Raw genomic sequence first — 21,207 nt, forward strand, 5'->3', positions numbered from 1 at the left:
TTAATTCTGAAGTATCAATCAACATAAAGTCTGGGTATGTGCAAGATCCCTGTTAGGAAACTGTAAATATCCTGCCTCAATGCTTCAGGGTACGATGAAAATAAATGCAGCTAGAGCCAGTTTGCTTCTGCATGAAAACATCCTGCTCCAATGCTCCAGAGTCGCCATCCTGGGAGCCTGCAATTCCCTTCTCCAGTGTGTGTGTGTGTGTGTGTGTGTGTGTGTGTGTGTATGTGTGTGTGTGTGCTCTGTCTCTCACTAGGGTCTGAACTTACTGATTAGGCTGGTCTGACTGGCCAAAGCACCTTGTAATCTGCCTATCTCTACCTCATCAGAGCTGAGGTCACAAATGCAGCCACCATGTCTAACTTTTTAAATGGGTGCTAAGGTCCTCAAGCTTGCATAGTAAGCACTTTGTCAACTGAACTATCTACTTCTCTCCCCCCTCCAATCTACTTTCTTCAGTTTCTACATAGGCTCCAGTGTCCAGTACTGGGCCTGTGCTTTTAAAGAACAAATGCACACTGGCCCTTGGCTTACTCTCCAAAGCTCTACCTTCACTGAGTTTCTCATTTCCATTTACCATGACAAGACAACAGACTTCTCTCCCTTATGATTTCCATCCTCTTGACAAGCTGCTACCCACATGTCAACAGAGAAGGTCGGTGCCTTTCCTTCAAGGCTAGTGGGAGCCTCGTCTGCCCTGTCCTTCAGTTCTCAGGACCTACAGTGTGCCTTACTGCAGAGGTGCTGCAACCAGTGTCACTAATATTGTAAATGAGCTTCCTCAGCCTTATGATTGCTGCTCTGCTCTCACTGGAAAGGATCAATGAAAACTATTTGAATGCCGTATTGGGCAACTGATCAATGCCAGCTACTGCTCCAGACAGGAAGATCAGCCTCCAAAGAGAACTGAGAGAAACTTCTTTGAAGGCTGTATGTTGGACTTGGTAGCTTGAGAATATCTGGCTGGGAGGAAAAATAAGGTCTGCCTGGCTGTTCAGGGAAAGGGGTCTCATCTGCTGACAGAGCAGCCTTAAAGACACGCAACTGTTCTGCTTCTAGCAGTGCACAATCACATGGCAAAGCTGTTCTCAACCTGTGGGTCATAGCCCTGTTTGGGTCGATGACCATTTCACAGGGGTCACATATCAGATATCCTTTACATTATGATTCCTAATGTAATCACAATTACAGTTATAAAGCAGCAAAATTATAGTTATAAAGTAGCAGCAAAAATAATGTTATGATGGAGGGACCCCATATAACTGTATTAAAAAGAACTGAATTGAAGAGTTGAAGCATTAGGAAGGTTGAGAACCACTGACAGTTCTTGCAGATAAAGTACTGCTGGGCGGTGGTGGCACACACCTTTAATCCCAGCACTTTGGAGACAGAGATAGGTGGATCTCTGGGAGTTCGAGGCCAGTCTGATCTACAAAAACTAGTTCCAGGGCAGCCAGAGCTGTTACACAGAGAAATTCTGTCTCAAAAAACACCAACAAAACAAAAGCAAATGGAGTACCATGGACAGAGGCTAAATTAGAAAGGCAAAACTTTAGAGATGGGTATTTTGTACAGAGTGATTATGGAAGACTTCAGGATGATCTACTCTTCCGTTTTATTTTTTAAACAAGCATATTATTTAATAAAGGAAAAGATAACATATTATTTTGAAAAGCAAAATATATTCCAAAGTTCTAAAAGACCAAAATTAAAGTGAGATTGAGTTTAAATGTTATATTTTGAAGCTATGAATGATGATGCATGCCTAAAATCCTTGAACTTTGATGACAGAGGGAGAAGAATTAAAGTAGGTTTGAAGGCCAGGTGATGGTGGCGCACGCCTTTAATCCCAGCACTCGGGTGGCAGAGGCAGGCGGATCTCTGTGAGTTCGAGGCCAATCTGGTCTACAAGAGCTAGTTCCAGGACAGGCTCCAAAGCTACAGGGAAACCCTGTCTCAAAAAACAAACAAACAAAAACGTAGGTTTGAGGCCAAATGAGATCTAAATAGGAAGTTCCAGGACAGATAAACTAGAGTGGGAGACTCTATGAAAGAGACAGACAGACAGACAAGAGATAGAGGTAGAGATAGATAGATAGACAGACAGACAGACAGACAGATAGATAAGGACAGAAAGGAAGGAAGGAAGGAAGGAAGGAAGAAAGAAAGAAAGAAATATAGTAGTTAAATAAAAGAAACCCAGAGATACAAGTATCCATAGGACCACAAACTCCCTGCACAAGGGTCCCTGCAGGTGGGGGCATCAAAGACTCACTCAGTCCACAGCCCTGTCATGCTTTGGAGAAAAGATGGCACCTGGGCTTCACTAACCTTTTTCCTTGGGTTCATAAATAGAGCTGTGATGTGGGATGTGAATACCATTGGTTAATAAATAATAGAAATGGGTTAATTTAAGATATAAGAGCTAGCCAGAAATACACTTAAACTATTATCCAAACAATATTGCAATTAATATAGTTTCTGTGTGATTATTTGGGGTGTGGGCGGACAGGAAACGAACAAGCAGCCTCCGCTAACACAGCTGTCCTTTCCTTTTTGCTCTGGGCACAGGCAGAACATCTTATCAAGAGTGAACTCCCCAGATCCACCGTGGACTTCACCTGTTCTTACTTTCCAATGGGCTCCCATCCATGGGCCTTCATCTGCTGTTTCACACCCTCTCTTCCTTCATCTTCAGAATCCTCTCAGTATTTAGACAATCTAGTCCCTACTATTTTGTGAAAAAAAAAAAAACCCTCTGGTTTCTCTTCCCCTTTTCCTCTTAGTTTAGGCCTTGTCTTTGGGGATCTTACTAAAATGACTGAACACTTTCCTGGCATAGGATCCAGAGGGTTCTTTTTGAGTCTTTTTTAACCAATATCAGATCAGCTTTTAAACCATTTGCCTTCTCATGTTTCCTTGAAACATCCCTCTCGTGACTTCCATAATATAATTGACCACTTCACCTCTTGCACTGTCCCATTTCCGGTTACTTTAAGGTCTTCACTTAAATTCTACGCATGAGTGCTATTCAGGAATTCATCCCACACATGTTTTCTTTATCACTCTACATTCTAATATTAAGTCATTTCACGAATGTCTAGTATCCAAAGAGCATTAACAGTGGATGGTGGTAATTTACATTTCTACCTTAAGCCTCGCCTTTAAGCTCCAGCTTGTAGTCTCGTTTGTCTTTCATGTGTCTGAAAGGTCTTTTTAAAAACATTATTATTTGTGTACTATGTGTGGGTGCACACATGTGGAGCTCATAGGGCATCATTACGGAGTTGGTTCTTTCCTTCCAACATTTGTGCTCTGGGGATTGAACTCAGATTGTCAGGCTTAACAGCAGGTGGTGAACACCCAACCTATGCTTTACCTGAGGACTGACAGTCACCATACACAACATCTTTCTTTATGTTGCTCATGGTGGAAGCCAGAAAATCACACTTTTTTTCTAAATTTGACATGAGATCAATCCTTTGGGAGGGGGGCTGGTGATACAATGGTTTCTAAAACACAGAATCACACAGTGAAGACTTGGTCTATGAGAGATGGGAGATGAAATAGCTTGATAGAGTTCATACCCAGAATACCCAAGACACAGCATAGGTAAAAGAAAATCCACGCAGAGCCCAGAGAGCCTATCCAGCTGAAGAAATGGTCTTGAGCATCTACAGAGACAAATTCAGCCAGAGTTTAGAGGTCAGAGCACCAGAAAGAAGAAATGTGACCTACCAGAGGGCTATGCTTGAGAGCTGAAGAAGATATACTTCAATGCAACTGGGAAGGCTCAGTCTCTTTAAAATTTCAATTTTTCTAGTTGATTTTATATTTGATGCAATCTTGCTGAAAACTCCAAAAAGATTATGTGTATATAAGCTGATTATAAAAGTACATACAGAAATGCAAAGAATGTAGGAAAACCAAAACTATTCTGGAAAAGTAGGGCAAAGTTGGAGCATGCAGACTGCTTCACTTTAGGACTCAACAAATGTACAATTCAATTATGGTGGAATAAAGTTAGATAAATAGAACAATGAAAAAGAAAAAAAGAGTCCAGAACAAAACATTTGCTCATTTGACTTCCTTCAAAAACATAAAGGGAAATTACCTGGATAAATTGTTTGAATAATCTTTTTGAGAAATGTTGCTAGAACAATTGGATACACATACAAAAAATATTTCACAACTCATACTATATCCCAAATAGATCAAAATCATAAATGTAGGAGCTAAGAATAGATATCTTCAATAAGACAATAGTCATACTATATGAATTTAGATTATGTAAATAGCTTTGATATACTACTAAATCAGCACCCCCAAAATAAAGATAAGATTAATAAAATAGACTTAAATACAGGACTTCCCCCTTCCAAAACCCAATGCTGAGAGAATAAAAATACAAGCCATAGCTGTGGAGACAATGGTTTCCCATTAGATCATTGATAAAGACTGGCACCTAGAATAAATAAAGAACTCTCAGAACTCACTCATATCTAGCAGACAGAACAGTTGCGCTGACATTTCATGTGAGATGCAGAAACAGTGGTTATGCACATGAAACCATGCTCGGCAGCATACAACACCAGGGACAGCAAAGCCACAGTGTGCTTCTCTTTCACATCTGTCAGAATGCCTTAAAACTTAAGGCCCAGTTCACCAATAACAGGTGGGGACAGAGCTAGGATCTGTAAACACTGATACTGTGAGTGAGCCCAAACCGGCACAGGCACTGATAAACAGTTTGGCTGTTTCTAAAACACACACACACACACACACACACACACACACACACACACACTTCTATGACATGACCCATTCATCCTGTTCCTAGGAGAGTACGTGAGAGGAGTGAAAGATGTGTCCATCTAACACAAGATGCTCATGGCAACTTTATTTGTAGCATCCCAAACTGAAAATGAACCAGTGCTCACCCACAGGCAAGGCCCTCCAGCAGCAGGGACATCTCGGCAAGAGAACTGCACTGGGCAGGAAAAGGATGGGACTACAGACACTCATATCAGAACAGAGCAAACTTGCAATAATTATGCTGGCTGGACATGCTAAAGCACACACTGTATGGTTCTAACTTGCATACAATTCCAGGAAGCACATACTAACCCAGAGCGACAGAAAACAGATCCTTTTGCCTGAGGGCTCTGAGACGCGAGTCAGGCAGCAGAGGAAGGAAGGATACAAAGGGCACAAGCGAGTTTTGGGGTAATGAGTATGTTCGTTATTTTGATTATGGATGATGACTTCACAAATGTACACATGTCATGTACTATCAAATTGCACACTTCAAACATACACTTTATTGCATGTCAATTATCCCTCAATAAGACTGCTTTGAAATGCTTTTAGGATCTGTCACCTATCTGCATGTCTAGGACCACCACACTGGTGAGAATTACTGTCTTCTTCTAGGCTTTGACAATAGGCTGACCTTTCCTTCTCAGACCAGGAGCCAATTCTGCACTGTAGTTGGAGAGTAATGTTTTAAGAAAATGTTTCTATTCATGTTACTATGTAGCTAAAATCCTTCAAAAATGACTCACCAAGACCTAAACATTTACTCTTGCCTACAACCCCCGCCCCATTGTTTCTGTTTCAGTTCTAGTCTCTCTTCCCTTCTGCTTCTCTCGTTTTAATCACCCTGCATGACCTGCTCCTGGACTTGACAACACTGCTCCTGTTGCAGGGCTTTTATTTGCCCATTTCCTTGTTGGGGATACTGTCTGTATCTAGGCAAACTCCTAATCCATCCTTTAGCCTTTAATGTATTTCCTCTGAGAACCCTGGAGCATTCACTGGCATCACAGTGCCAGCCAAACATGCAAGAAACCTGTGTAATTTACTCATGATCCATCCCATCTAAGCTTCAATTCAGCAGGGACCACTGTGCCCTCAATGCCTAGAACGCTGCCTCCCATCTAAGAAACAATGAGTGAAGGGTAAGAGATAAGACCAGGGTTTGTTTGTTTGTTTGTTTTTGTTTTTTGAGGCAGAGTTTCTCTGTGTTTCTTGGCTGTCCTGGAACTGGCTTTGTAGACCAGGGTAGCCTCAAACTCATTGAGATCCACCTGTCTCTGCTTACCAAGAGCTGGGATTAAAGGCATGCACCACCACCGTCCAGTCTGAGGGTTTCCTTTCTGACCCAACAGTCAACCCTTGACTTCAAAACTAGACTTTTTTCACAAGCCACCTATGCAAAAATCCATCACAGGTATTCAACCTCAGGATGTACTTCCCTGTAATGATTTAGCTTTCAACATGTTTAATATTGCAAAACATAATGAAGGGCTGGTGGTGTGGCTCAGCAGGTAGGAGTGCTTGCTGTCAAGGCCGAAGACCTTGAGTTCAATCCATTGAACCTACACAGTGGAAGGAGAAAATACTCTCATAAGATTTTCTCTGCCCTCCACTTGAGTGCCATAGTGCACACACACATACACACACTTTAAAGAGCCACAATAGAAGGCTTGGGGTGCAGCTTGACATGTGCCAAGACCCTGGGTTTTATTCCCAGAAGAAGGGAAAAGATGAAGGGAGGCCATGGGAGGGAAAGGAAGGAGAAAACTGAGTAAACGAAGGAGGTGGGGGGTGGGGTGGGGGGAGAAATGTTAAAAAAAAAAGGAGCATACCTTTCAGTGTTAAATATTTAAAACCAAGTAGTGCACTTCCTGGAGAAATGTTTATGATGTGTGGCCTAGCTGAATGTGTAGGTCAGTTGGAATGTTTAAAAAGCCACCCAAGCTCATCTTAATCCTAAATGCATTCTGGATGTTTTCCCCTGTGCTGGTTAACCGAGAGGAAACCAGATGGGGACCTGCTGGAGAGGAGGGGCTCTGCAAGAAACGAAGCCTGACTGGCCAATGACCCAGTGCTTCCTGTCTGCAGAGCAATGGCCTAGATTTCCCACGTAGCCAGAAAGTGGGGCTGGGGAGATCAAGACTGCAAACATGGCTGCATTCCAAAGCAGCTTCCTAAGAAACAGCTCACTCCCTCACGCCCCCGCCATGTTTATTTAGACTCCCCTTAATTAGAGCATTGCAGCATGCAGGCATAATCCAATCTGAAGGAACATTTCCCTGGAGAGCCATCTGTCAGAATTAGACCACCCTTAGCTACTGGACAGTAAGGCAGTACTGTAAATACCACAGACTGCTTGGATTCTCCAAAGGCTCAAAACTCATTTTCCAAGCAAGCATACGCCGATCCTGGGGAGGAGGCTTTCTGTCAGGAAGCTGTCTTGCTGTTCTGGACAGTAACGGTTCCAAAGGCAGATCATTAAAGCTTGTCCCAGGGGGACGTTCTACCCGACTAGTGTCACCTTTCTTCAGAGATGAAATTGCTGTCCTTGACAAATCTATTAAGCTCTCCTTGAGTTGTTGTAGGATCTAAAGAAGTTTCTCCACTCATCCTGTGTCTCCGGCAGCCTCCTTCTCAGGACTAGCCGCCTCACCCCAAGGCAAGTTGACTAGCCTAGAAGAGCGAAGGGTAGGAGGCGGGATAGGGGAAGAGGTAGGTGATCAGGTCTCTTCTCAGCATTCCCATCATGTCCCTCCACTACAGAGGTGATGTGGGACACAGTCTCTCCTGTATCCTCATCTTCTTACCCCTTTCCCATCTTTCTGTCACGCCACCGTGCTCTGTTTAGATCTTGACAAGGTTGGTATGCGCATCCCTCAGATGCTGATCTTGCAGGATGCTCAAATAAGTAATAAAGATGGAGTGACAGGAGACATCAAGAGAAAGGGGAGGACTAACAAAATGGGGACTGGAGAAGTACTTCTATGGGGAAAGTGTTTGCTACATAAGCACCAGGACCTGAGTTTGGATCTCTAGCACCTGTGTAAAAGCCGCGTGTATTCACACATGTCTGTGATCCTAACAATGGGGGAGGGGCAGAGATAGGCAGAGCCCTGGAGCTCACTGTCCAAAAAGGCTAGTCCGTCAGTGAGTGCTGGGTTCACAGAGAGACCCTGAGACCCCGTCTCAAAAAAGATAAGGATGTAGGTGATAGTAGAAGACTCTTGACATGGACCTCTGTCCCCCACTACACGTATGTGCTATGACTTACATATACGTCATGTACACACATATCATATACATGTACACACACACACATGAATAACAAAATGGTCCTTATCCATACATGCTACAGCAGTCAATGCATAAAATATAAGCCATCTGTGATTAAAGTATCAGACACAATATATAGTAATATTAGGTGTTGGTGAGAATACAGTTTGGAAGGAGAAATCCTGCAGGTGGTACAGTACACTACTTTAGAATTTTCTTTGACAATTCCCAGATATAAACACTGGACAAATTCTTGCTCCTATTGAGTAGGAGTATGCATAAGAAAGTATAATGGCAATAGTTTCTAAAGTAAAAACAAAGTAGCCGGGCAGCGGTGGCCCACGCCTTTAATCCCAGCACTCGGGAGTCAGAGGCAGGCAGATCTCTGAGTTCTAGGCCAGCCTGGTCTACAAGAGCTAGTGCCAGGACAGTCTCCAAAGCTACAGAGAAACACTGTATTGAAAAAAAATAAACAAACTTTGTATCAACTACATAAATTATGGTATGCCATACAACAGTTGTGAAAACATCACTACAGAAAATAAAGCTAGGCACGGGGACTCTTGTCTACATTCCTAACACTGGGACAAGTGAATCTGGTGTTCAATGTCATCTCAGTTCCACAGTCAAACTAAAGGCAATATATGTTCCAAGATACTCTGTCTCAAAAAAACAAACAAAAACACAAAAAACAAATAACCACAATTAAGTTAAAAAGACTATTATTATGTACATGAACATCAATTATTTATACAACATCATAGTTAACATAGTTTGCAGAATAATATAGTGAATGTTATTTCTTTCAAATAAATTTCAAAAGTAGGAAAAACTGAATACCTTATTGTTATATGGTAAATTATTTAAAAAAAAACAAAGGAACTAAATGTCTGTATATTGATTACTTCTAAGAAAGCTTTGGAGGGACAGTCAAGGGACACACAGAATGCTGTAAAAAAGACTGATAATATCCTCCTTATTGAGAGAAGTTCTGCACTAACCAGTGTTCATTTGTTGTTATTTTAAAATCATATGCATGCATTATACACTCTGCTGTCTGCATTACAACTCCATCTATAACAGAGGTTCTCAACTTTGCGAATGCTGAGACTCTTTAATACAGTTCCTCATGTTGTGGTGACCCACCCAACCACAAAATTATTTTGTTGCTAATCCATAACTGCAATTTTGCCACTGTTAAGAATCATAATGTAAATATCTGATATGCAGAATATCTGATGTGCAACCCCTCTGAAAGGGTATAGGGGTCATGGGCCACAGGTCATGTCCCACTGATCTGAAAAGTCAGATGCTTTGCTATGTTTCAACAATCATGCTATCATGAAAGCTCCTGAGGTCTGTCTGTAAGAGGCCTGGAGCTTCACGCTCCCTTTGTTTCAAAGTGCTCCATCCCACCGCTCTTCCTGCCATGTCCCTCTCTTAAGCAGTCCAAACAGCAGGGTGATTATGCATGAGATGGGTAATGAGTAGAAAAACAATGCAGAGTTAGAGTCAGTGGATTCTCGGAGACACAGCTCAATAGACCCCAGCAACGGCCAGATTCCCGAGAGCCACTTAGATGGAACGTGGCTTCCCAGGCACCTAGTGCAAACTAGCTTTCTATAGGGCTTTCCAGTCCTTAGCATCAGTGAACCGAGCAGTGCTTAGGGTGTTTAGTCCCATGTGTGGTGATATCCTGAGAAGGTGTCATCATCTGGAACCAGCTAGAAAAGCCAATCTTCCCCCCAACCTTGCTTTTGGTGATGTCACACTGGCAACCTGAAATTAGGCTTGCTGGGAGTAACTACAACACAGGAATCAGCAAATGCTACAGGTCAGCTATCCTTTCTCCCCTGGGTCCCATCCTCCAGCCTGGTGACACCATCTACCAGCATACCTTAGATATGACACAGTTGGAAAACCGTATGATCATTACCTGTGTATTGCAGAAAAATGGGATGATGTCCATTCCCACTAGTAAGCTCTGATTGGAGAGTGCCCGCCTCACCTGCATTCAGCCACACAGAACACGCACAGCTACACATCCCTGACATCCTTTCCTGCCTCAGCAGAACTACATACCCATCGCTCTCAGATCTGGAAATGGTCTGATGCTCATGGGAAATATAGGGAAATTCCCAAACTGACTACTACAAATTGCTGAAAATGGCTTAGTAAGTAAAACTTAATGAAAACATAGTTTTTAAAGTATTAATGACTTAATGACCTATGTTGTAATACGCCCCTTTCTGAATGCAATCTATCCATGTTGGCAGAATGGGGTTCTCCTAACTTCTCTGTCACCAGGTAAGATCTGTGACACCCTCTCTTGGGAAGAGTCTGAGCAGACCACAGAGAACCTCTGAGTCACCAGCTAAGAAGCAGAGCACCAAGAAGGATTTCTGATGTGTCTCAGGCCTGTTTGCCTTTGCGCCAGTAATAAATGCCAAGGGCATGGGCCTGACAGTCACTGTTTCTGCTGAGCACCAAACACAGGCTCCCTGAATTCTGACCTCCTGCCAGGATCTGCCCTCTCTCTCTTGACTAAGAAAAATCTCCACCAAGGTCCATTATATTATTACTGATCTGATTTCCATGACTGAGATTAAAACCTATCATTTTTATATTCAAATAATTCCAATTTTATTCCATCTAGGAAAGCATGAAGATTAAGCTTTATTTCAATGTGAATATTTATAAATCTCACACTCTCTCCAAAGGAATAAAAACTTAACAGAGATTAATTGGTTCACGGGTTTACTTTTACATAACAACTTCATGTCCATTATCCCTAGAGCCTGACCAAATGAAGCCTTCACAGGAACTTCATTTTATTCACTATTCTAGTAAGATAAAAGATGGACTTGAGTTATCATGTGGTACACACCTGTAATCACAATACTCAGGAGGCTGAGGCAGGGGATTACCAGTGATGGGCTAGCCTGGTCTACATAGTGAGAACCTAGTTCATGAAAGCAATCTTATAGACCTTATTTTTAGACACTATCATGGAGGTAGGGTACCAGTCAAGAACAAGTTGGCTTCTGCATTTAATATCATAGTTGACCAGGAAGAAATACAACTGAACAAATGCACAGAAGAAAACAGTGTATGTAATGCTTGAAGTACAGAGTGACAGGAAAAGGAAATACAGAAAGACGTTTCCCAATCCAGGACTTAGAAGTTCGTCTTTTAAGATGGGACATAAGAGCTTGGTGGAGTTAGCAGGCGAAGAGGACAGAGAGATAAACCAACAAATCCCATCATGTGAACTAAACAGAGTGACCGCTGCAAAGGAATCCCAATTCCCACTCAGCTGCTGTCCAGTTATAAATCCCTGGCTGAATCTCTTACTGGGGCATCCTTCTAAGGTTCACCTGACAAATTAAAAGTTTAGATTGTAGGATTTGTATAGTTTTATTAGATGGCAAAACGAACATAATAAATGGATATTCAGTTAGTATAAGCAAAAAAGAAGCATTTTTAAAAACAATCTTCAGGCAGTATGGCAGTTCCCAGCATTAAGGCAAATATTCACAAAAACGCCTCCAGGTAAGTAATAACACTAGCTTATAAAATCCTTCTCAGTGTGCAGCAGAGCTAATGAAGAAGAAATAAAATTTTTCAGTCACCAGAAACAATAACTTTGAATCCATCGACATAAGTAGGCCCTGAAGGTTGGAAGGAGTGGAATGTGCTCCAGTGTGTAGCTCCTGGGATTCAAAGGACTGTGAGACAGTCCTGCCTAAGACTTGGTTCTTAAAGACCAAGAGTCACATTGTTTAAGATGACTGAAACAGTAGATAGTGAGGGTATATCCTGTCTTGGAATTCACCTAGAAAAAGGAGGAAAACCATTGATATAACCAGTTTCCAACTGATAATACAGACTGCCCACCACTCAAAACTCTAAAGCTCAGCATTTAGCTTAAAGTGGTCATCTTGACATCTTACAGGCACAATCTTAAATCATGGTTGAAGGAATGTATTTTAAAGCGCACATTGAAATTTTTGTAAAGTTTTAAGCCAGACAAACTTATAGTAACAAATAAAATAAGCAGTAAGACCTGATGAGTTGTTAGCTAGTAGAAATACCAAGGAAAAGAACCAGGGCTGCCTAGATCTCAATTGGAGCCACGAGGAACCAAATACAAAAAGAAATATGCATGAAACTGTGAAATACATTCATGTATACATTTCTACATGTACAGTACCTATATATTGGTATGTATATAAGGGGGAAGGTAATCAAATAAATTAGACAAATACAAAATGTTTAAATAATGAAAAAAAATAAATGGCTTAAATTTTTCCAGAACTGATTTGAGAAAAGATGCTCAGATTCAGGACTATACTCAACCAGGATAAACAAAAAAAAAATGCCTAATTAGCAATGTTATAAATAAAGTATAGAACACTAAGGAGGAAAGGAAGATCTGGAGATCAATAAAAAAGGAAAATTGACATACGAAGTAAAATGGCACACTAAATATTGACTTTAAAAAGGAAGTTAGGCAACCATGGAATGATAGCTTCACGTTGCCCAAATCAAAGGAACAGAGAGTTTTATTCTCCTAAATTTTTATTTCCTGAAAAGTAACCTTCAAAAAATCATCTTAAAATGAAAACACATTTGGGAGAAGCAGGTTTGAAAGAAGGTTATGGCTAGTCTAAGGACATTCCAAGAAACAGACCTCACGGTTTCACTCTCCTCACTTCCTTGTGGGCTGATCCTCAGGAGATGCCAGACAGCAAGGGAGTCTCTCCAGTGCGGAGAGAGAAGTAAAACTTCAAGGTCACCGGAAGCACCAAGCAGGAATGACTGGAAGGTCCAAAATACTCCTCCAACTAAGGTGATGAAGTAAAAACTACTTTGCTCTCAGAGCAAACAAGAATAGCACATGAGGAGAACTTTATGAGCCGTTCCCATGCAACAATGTAGAACACATCAGCAAACTGCACTCTGCAGCATACAGAAAAAGACAACATGGCAGAGCAAGTTTGGATGAATGTAGGATTATGGGACTAGTGAAAATTAGAAAACTATAATTAAAGACTCTCTCAAAATCACAGCATTTGAGAGAGGGACATGCTTTCTGATGTAACTCGGTCTACTAGGAACAATGAGAGACTTTTTATTTAACACAGGGTTTTCCTATGCAGCTCATGATGGCTTCAGATTTGTGATTCTCTTGCTTCAGTTTCTTGCATGCTGGAATTGACGGTGTGAGATATCATCCTTGGCGGAGGAATGCATCCTGAATATGATGAAGGGACCCGCAGAATTCCTCTAGGAAAAACCATATTCTCTAGGAATGTAAAGACATTCTGTCTAAAATATGCAAGAAGTCAAAGATGTCTGCTCCCATATTTACTAGTTCATACTCTACTGGATGACATAGTTTGTACATTAACAAATGACAACAAAATCAAAAATAGTAGTATAAGACATAAATAGGATAGATCAAGAAGCAGGAAAGCCATCATAATTCATATATAAGCAATTATTTATGGAGAAAATTCAGCAGCACCTATAAGAATTTAGAATTTTACAAGAGAAACATACAAAATTTCACTTAAATATCTATAGTAGTCAGAAAATGCTATTTTACAAGTTACCACTTAAGGTAACAAAAAGGCATAGCTAACTACAAATCCAACAAGAGTCTAGCCAGAACTTTATGTAGGAAAACCACAAAGCCTGAGGGTAGGCTTCAACTAAAGATGACATAAATGGAAAGAACACTGTCAATACAGAGATGTGTACTTCCGTAAACTGTAGGCAGAGACTGTTCTTTTGTTTCCCAACTGCTCAGACCTGAATAATCACACAGAAACTGTATTAATTAAAATACTGTTTGGCCAATTACTCAGGCATATTTTTAGCTAGCTCTTACATCTTGAATTAATCCATTTTTTATTAATCTATGTAGCAGTATGAGGCTGTGGCTTATGGGTAAGGATTCAGCTTCTTTCTCCTTCGAGAGCTACATGGTATCTCCTGATTTCACCTATTCTCTCTCTCTCTCTCTCTCTCTCTCTCTCTCTCTCTCCCTCCCTCTCTCCTTCCTGCCTGGCTTTACTCTGCAATGCCATCGGCTAAAAGAGCTTTATTCATCAACCAATAAAAGCAACACATATACAAAAAGACATCCACATCAGTAAACTGCCCCATGGATTTCACATACTCTGAAATTAGATGAGAACAAACCTTTGCTCATACTAGGCAAATGCTTTACCCAACGCCTCTAGAACATAACAGGCAATGCCATGACAGGGCTGAACAAATGCTTTGTAGAAATACTTTCAGCTTAATTGAGGATCCAGAGTCCCTGGGAAGACTACAGAACTTTATCAGCATATGGCCAAAACAAGCTGAAAATGAAAGAGAGAAAATCTAACTTTAAAAACAAAACTATATTTTCTTTTGATCTGGTTCTTATACTGATGGTTTTAGATACTAAAAAAAAGATTTTTTTTTTTTGGCTGACAATACGGCTCTAAATATTATGCAAAAAATCAAGTATCAGTGGAAACTGAACTAAAAGAAGGTGCATTATGGAATAAGAGTAATTGGCAACACGTGCAGTTTGAAGGCGTATGCAGTCTCAACACTTCTACAGTGAGATGGGAGACAGGCTCAAAGGCAGGCAAACCTAGAGATGTCGAGTATGAAGCTCAGGCACAAAGCCAAAGAGACCTTGCTTTTCCTGGTAGATACAAAGCAAGAACCAGCTCCTCAAAGTTGTCCTTTGACCTCCACAGTTGGCAAATGGAAATACTTATTCAACCCTCCACACACAAATAAAAATCGCAATAAGTCGCCACAGTAAGTATACATACTCCCATAAACTGACAGGGGGTACAGAACATATAGCTAACATAGGCTTGCATCCAGACTATACAAAGAACTTAGATTGCCATGGAAGAGAAAACAGCAGAAGAGTGTGCAAAATAAGCATCTCACAAGGAAGACAAACACATAAAAATATGGTCAACCTTGCAGCCAAGAAGAAAGTAGTCATACGCCACTTCACATGGACACACATACACCCTAACCAGCAGGAGGAGAGCAAGAGTTGGTAGGAAAGTGGAGTACTGGGAATGGTGACATCTCACCAGGAGGGGCATTCATTTGAGGAGCCTCCATGGAAATGGCCTTGTAAGTACTTGGAAATGTTGAACACCTGTATCTTAACTTCAACAGGGAATACACCCTAAAAAACTGTCGTACATGTGAACCGTTAGACAAACATAAAACCATTCTGTTATTCTATTCTGAATCACAAGCAATTAATAACCTGAATGTCATCAATGTAAGAATGTTAAGGGGCTGGAACCATGTCTCCATAGTTAAGGACACTTACTGCTCTTGCAGAAGCCCCAGACTCAGTTTCCAGGACCCACATAGTGACACTCAACTGCCTGTACCTTCAGTTCTGATACCCTTCTGGCCTTCATAGGTACCAGGCACAGAATTACGTGCAACCAAAATAGTTACCCATAAAATAAAAATCAATCGATAAAATCCTTCCAAAAAGAATATTTGTCATAAGTTAGAATAACTAAATGCTGTATACTATGAAACCACATCCACTGCATACTTCTCTGTTGTTAAATGTTATGATTAATGTTGAGTGTAAAAAATGGTAAGTCAAAGAAGAGCTATGAAAAGTAGGAACAAAATTTCAACACACACACACGTCACAATGTAAGTAAAATTCAGGGTAGTGGAAGGCACTATGGGAACAGAACACCAAGGGTAAAAGTACAGTATGGGCTCTTCTTCATGCTGGTGGTTTCATGCCTGCTTGTTTAACCATTTTCTCATTGTTCTGCTGGCACATACTATACACATGGCATTTCATGCTTCTGCATTACTAAAGCAAATCTTAGTGAACCTGTATTGCTGATGGGAGTGAAAATGGGTATAGCCCCTTTGGATATCAGTATGGTGATTTCTCAGAAAATTAGGAAACTAACCTTCCTGAAGACCCAGCAATACCATTTTTGGGTATACACCCAAAAGATGCTCAATCATGCCACAAGGACATGTGTTCAAGTGTGTTCATAGCAGCATTGTTTGTCATAGCCAGAGCTTGGAAACAACCTAAATGCTCCTTGACTAAAAAATGGATAAGCAAAATGTGGTACATTTACACAATGGAGTACTACACAGCAGAAAAAATAATAACATCTTGAAATTTGCATGCAAATGGATGGATCTAGAAAACATCATAATGAGTGAGGTAACCCACACCCAGAAAGACAAATACCATATGTACTCACTCATAAGTGGTTTTTAGACATAAAGCAAAGAAAACCAGCCTACAAACTCACAATCCCAGAGAACCTAGACAATAATGAGGACCCTAAAAGAGACATACATGGATCTAATCTACATGGGAAGTAGAAAAAGGCAAGATCTCCTGAATAAATTGGGAGCATGAGGACAATGGGAGAGGGCTAAAGGGAGGGGAGGGAAAAGGAAAGGAGGGAAACAGAGAAAAGTAACTAGCTCAATAAAATCAATAAAAAATTAAAAAAAGAATCTCTGTTCTCAGTTTCTGGACACAGTCACATTAAACAATATGAGGCAGATTATGAAAGAGTCTGTAATTCCACTCAAAGCACCTCCCCTCTCCCATGGACATCCTAAAGCATGGGTAAATGTTTCATGATGAGACATGCATTCTTCTTAACTCTTTTGCCATCCATAATTTTCCAACAATGATCTAGAAACTTTTAGTTCTGGAAGAGGGCTACAATAGTACTAATCTCATAGTTAGAAGATCTCCGCAGCCTGATACCCTACTCCTGTCCCACAGGAGTGAGGAGATGTTTCCACCAGGGACCTGCCTCACCTACTGTGATCAGCCTCTGCACAGGCTGATGCTCTCTTTGCAAAACATCTAGATGGGAACATCCAGATCCCACTGAGTATCCCAGAACTCCTCTGGCTAGTTGATGACTATGCCAGAACCTTACAAAGTGTCTGTGTGGATGGCGTGAACAAGGCCTCCCTATCAAACCTGAGACCAAGGCTTCATCAGGGCTCATCATCATGGTTGGCTTCTCTACCCATAGAGATTTGTTAAATGGCCCAGAAGGTGCTATTCGGGAAACAATAAATCTTCCCTATGATGAACACCATTTCTATTTCATTTGTTTAAGCCTCCTCAGTTGCCTTCTGATATTGTCAGCTGGGATTTGAAGATAATCCTTGCTCTCCCCAGCACGCAATTTTGAGTTTACAAATGGTATACTTTCTCAAGGTGAAGAGGTCTGTTCGTTTCATGATATCCCAAATTATTCTCTACACCTTCTCCTCTTTCCAGACGGGAAGATGGAGCCATCATGACCTTGGCCACACTTTCCTTACATAGATAGCATGGCAAAGTTGGCACAGGTACTTTAGGGCATGTGGAGGGGACTTTTAAGGTCTGAGGAAGGCCCCAGATCATAAATATATCTGAGACCTGAAGAGTACAGTGCGGGTATTTGGTCCTGGGGTAAAGACCTCGGGGTCCTCTTCTTTAGCAGAGTAAGTCTTTCATTCCCCCAAGGCTCAATCCAAGTTGAATCAGTGCCTGAACCAGATAGTGATGCAAAGGTGAGGAGGGCAACTCTGGTCTCAAGAAAAGGCACCAAGAGTTGCCTCAGGGAAACTGATCAGGTATCTTGAAAGCATCAGTTCCCTGAGAAAGTCCAGTTTTGCTCAGCCTGGAGCTTCAGGAAGGCTCAGCAGGGAGTGACAAAGATGCAAATGGAGTAAAAGCATCCCATGGGGCGCCATTGAAATGTAAATATGGCTACATAGAATCTCTGCCTCCTCTCCTAAGTCTGACATGAAACCTGACCATCTGTGCAACAGTTTAGCCATCTTTTCAGACTGGCTTTCTTATCATTTTAATTAATGAGTTTTATGTTTGAAATGACAATGCTCAGTCTTCTCAAGCACTCCCAGGCTCAGGATTAAAATTGCGGATCTGATCTTGGAAGCACTGCCGAACCAGTAGGAGAACCAAGGCATGGACTTGGTGCTGCCAATCAGGTGATGGACTGTCAGCTGTACAATACAGTGTACAAGATGCCAGGACCCAGTTAGTATACCCCGAGAGAGCTCTCAAGAAAATGTTGTGAGGACTGACAGAGAGCAGGAAAAGTGATTCCTTCACGGGTTTTTGCAAATTATTCTTGTATATATCAAAATCAATGTTGTTTAAAAACCTATGGCTCCAGACACACAAAGAGCATCTAGAGAAATATGTAAGGAGTCTGTTTCCCTGAAAACTAAGAAGCAATCCCTCCACCCCAAACGAAGCAATGCTAGACTCACGTTAGTGACATACTCGATATCCTTCCAAAGGATGCACTCCCTGGGAAAATCAGCCAAGTCGAAGAAGTGGTCCACCACCACTTGACCAATCAAGTCATGGCGAGAGAACCTGTCAAAGTCATACACAGAGAAGTGAAGCTTCCGTGCTTCAAGGTCATTGTAGGGAACAGGAAATAAAAACACCTCATCAAATACAGGGTTCAGGGTCTTTCTGTGAACTTTAGTCTGGTGTTTTGTTTTCCGATCAGGAAGCAAGTAGATCTTGACATAAGGATCTGAAGTCCCAGAGAAGTCCTTGGCAGGCAGATTGACGGCTTTGTGTATCTTCACGATAAGCTGTTCCAAGTCGCAGTCATATTTTAAAATGAAGTTCAGTTTCCCACAAGCTTTGCTGTGACTCCTCCTCCCGTCGTCATTGTCCAGTGACCTCTGCTTATATAATTCTGGTTTAATTCTACCAATCCCAGTCAACTGCTCTTGCCTCTGAAGCTGCTGGATATTGAAGTCCGGGTTCGACAGGTTGAGTTGTCTTCGGATTGAGTTGTGCCTTAAATGAAGAGCAGACACAGCAGAGTTATAACTTCATTTGCTGTCTGTCTTTCAGAAACATGTTCCTGGAATGTCAGTGTGCTGTTATATCGGAGAAGTGTCTTATCTCTATTGGTCTTTCTTTGTCTTTTTGTCCTAAACTCAAAATGCTCATCATGGGACTGATGTGACCAAAGCTGCTCCCTACAATTTTAGGCTAAAATTTGAAGCTTAGTATCAGGAAACGAACTTAAGAGCCCATGACCCAAGAGTGTTAAAGGTTTTCATGTACTTTCTAAATGGTCTAATGTGCATCAGAGCCTATCTGGCTGGTAGGATGTGAAGATTTGCATGAACAAGCTTCTCGAAGAAGAAAATTACTCACCTTTAGATAATATCACCAAAATAATTGGCTATGTGTCGTGTTAGAAAGAATGGATATTTCTCAAGCTAGGTGTGGTGGTGGCTGATGCCTGTAATTCTAGCACTTGGGAGGCAGAGATGCAATGTTACCACTGAGTTCAGAGCCAGCCTACGCTGCAAAAACCAACCAAACTAAAGATATCTTTCTCTATATTACATGAAATGTCTACTACTGGTTTATAGCTTTATAAGGACACAAATTCTTACTGGTTCAGAAAAATTATTTCATTGTGAAAACAGAAGTTTTTACTATTGTAAAGATTAACAGCACAGGGTATGCATGCTTGCAAGAGATTGTGCTTGTGACTGGGGCCTCTGTCAGGATAGAGAAGACACTGTCTGTTGTTCCACATGGGTTATCAACAAGTGAGAGGTTTCTTTCTATAAATTTATTATTTGTATGTGTGTACACATGTCTAAGAGTGTCCAGAAAAGCCAGAAGAAGAGGGTGTCACATCCTCTGAGCTAGAATTGTCGGTTGTTGTCATCTACCTAGTATGGCTGCTTGCCCCAAATTCTAGTCCTCTGAAAGAGCAGCAAGTACTCTAACTGCTGACACATTTCTCTATGCCCTAGAGGCTTCACTTCTGAAATAAACACCATTGAGAAAAAAATTAAAGATGAGCTACCATAAATTAGAGATAAATTAAGGAAGGTTAGATACTGATATTAGCAAATTAGACTTTGCTAATGGAGTCAGTCTTCACCTCTAAACATGAGACAGAAGTTTCCCTAATGTTTCCTTTAAATCCCTTCCCTTCCATTCCCTTCCCCTCCCTTCCCTTGCCTTGCCTTGCCTTCCCTTCCCTTCCCAACTCCCTCATGAAATAACCATGTGAAAATGGGATCTATAGACCCAAAACATGTTTTAAACCATTCTCCTTTTTATAGCTCAGATGTTGTCACGCAGGCATCCTGATGCATCCTAACATAGCACCCTGATCACTGATCACCCACATAGCAGCCCAAGATTGCTGTCACAGAACTGCCAGCTTGTACCTGTCACTCAGTGCAGCGCACAGCGAGCAGACATATCCCAGGTTCAAAATTTCCCAAGCATACAAGACTGTACAGTCTGAAGGCACTGCTGCAGATTATGATTTCTCCTAGAGACATCCACAGTGCGAAAGGTGATTTAGAGGAGGTCAGAAAGGCAGAAGATGCTTTTAAGTGGTCAACCTGGCTGTCCATTAGTGTAGCCAGGTCACTCCCTTATCCAGAAGTGGAGCCACTGTGGAGCAAGAAAAGGCTTTAAGCTTGCCCTGCTGGCCTTTGTGTGCAAGAGGGACAGGCACAGAGTAAACAATCATCCTGCCCTAGACAGAAACCAGAAGAGATGAGAGTATCAGTCCCATGTCTATCTGCTTTTCATCCTTCTTTCCAAGTTAGATTCAGAAGTCCATATTGCAGTAAAAGCTACTTTATTCCATTCTGGCTAAGGACTAGTTCATGGGACTAATAGGTGATAATAGTTAGTGGTACTGTTTATGAAATAAAACCACTCTCTTAACAGACAGTGTATATGGCCTTGGGATATGGTTCAGTGGATAGAGTACTTGCCTATCACATGCCAAGCACCAGGTTCAATCTTCAGCACAACTTAAAGTTGGGTACAGTAGGGCATGCCTATCATCCTAACGCAGGAGGTAGAGGTTAGGAAGCTCACAAATTCAAGATCATGCTTGACTACATGGCAAGTGAGACCCCCTTCTTGGAGACAGCCACTGAGGGCTTCTACTCAGGACTTGAGTTTGATTGAGCAGCACCGTGCTAGACTCTTGCTGGGTTTCTGCTAAGAAGACTCCGTGCATAGCAGGTTAC

The 21,207-nt window shown here is 41.5% G+C and overlaps 1 protein-coding gene across 1 annotated transcript in view; it reads right to left on the reverse strand.

Moving 5' to 3' along the window:
• The window catches only part of Syt9 (synaptotagmin 9), a 169,128-nt gene that overhangs the window by 87,683 nt on the left and 60,238 nt on the right, over window positions 1–21,207 (reverse strand). Inside the window, exon 3 of the mRNA XM_041667247.1 lies at window positions 18,436–18,982. Coding sequence (XP_041523181.1) covers window positions 18,436–18,982 — 547 coding nt within the window. The remainder of the gene's footprint in view (window positions 1–18,435; window positions 18,983–21,207) is intronic.

Source organism: Microtus oregoni, unplaced genomic scaffold (assembly GCF_018167655.1).
Source record: "Microtus oregoni isolate MIOR12 unplaced genomic scaffold, Mior012 000016F_ref0000370, whole genome shotgun sequence".
Taxonomy (NCBI): Eukaryota; Metazoa; Chordata; class Mammalia; order Rodentia; family Cricetidae; genus Microtus; species Microtus oregoni.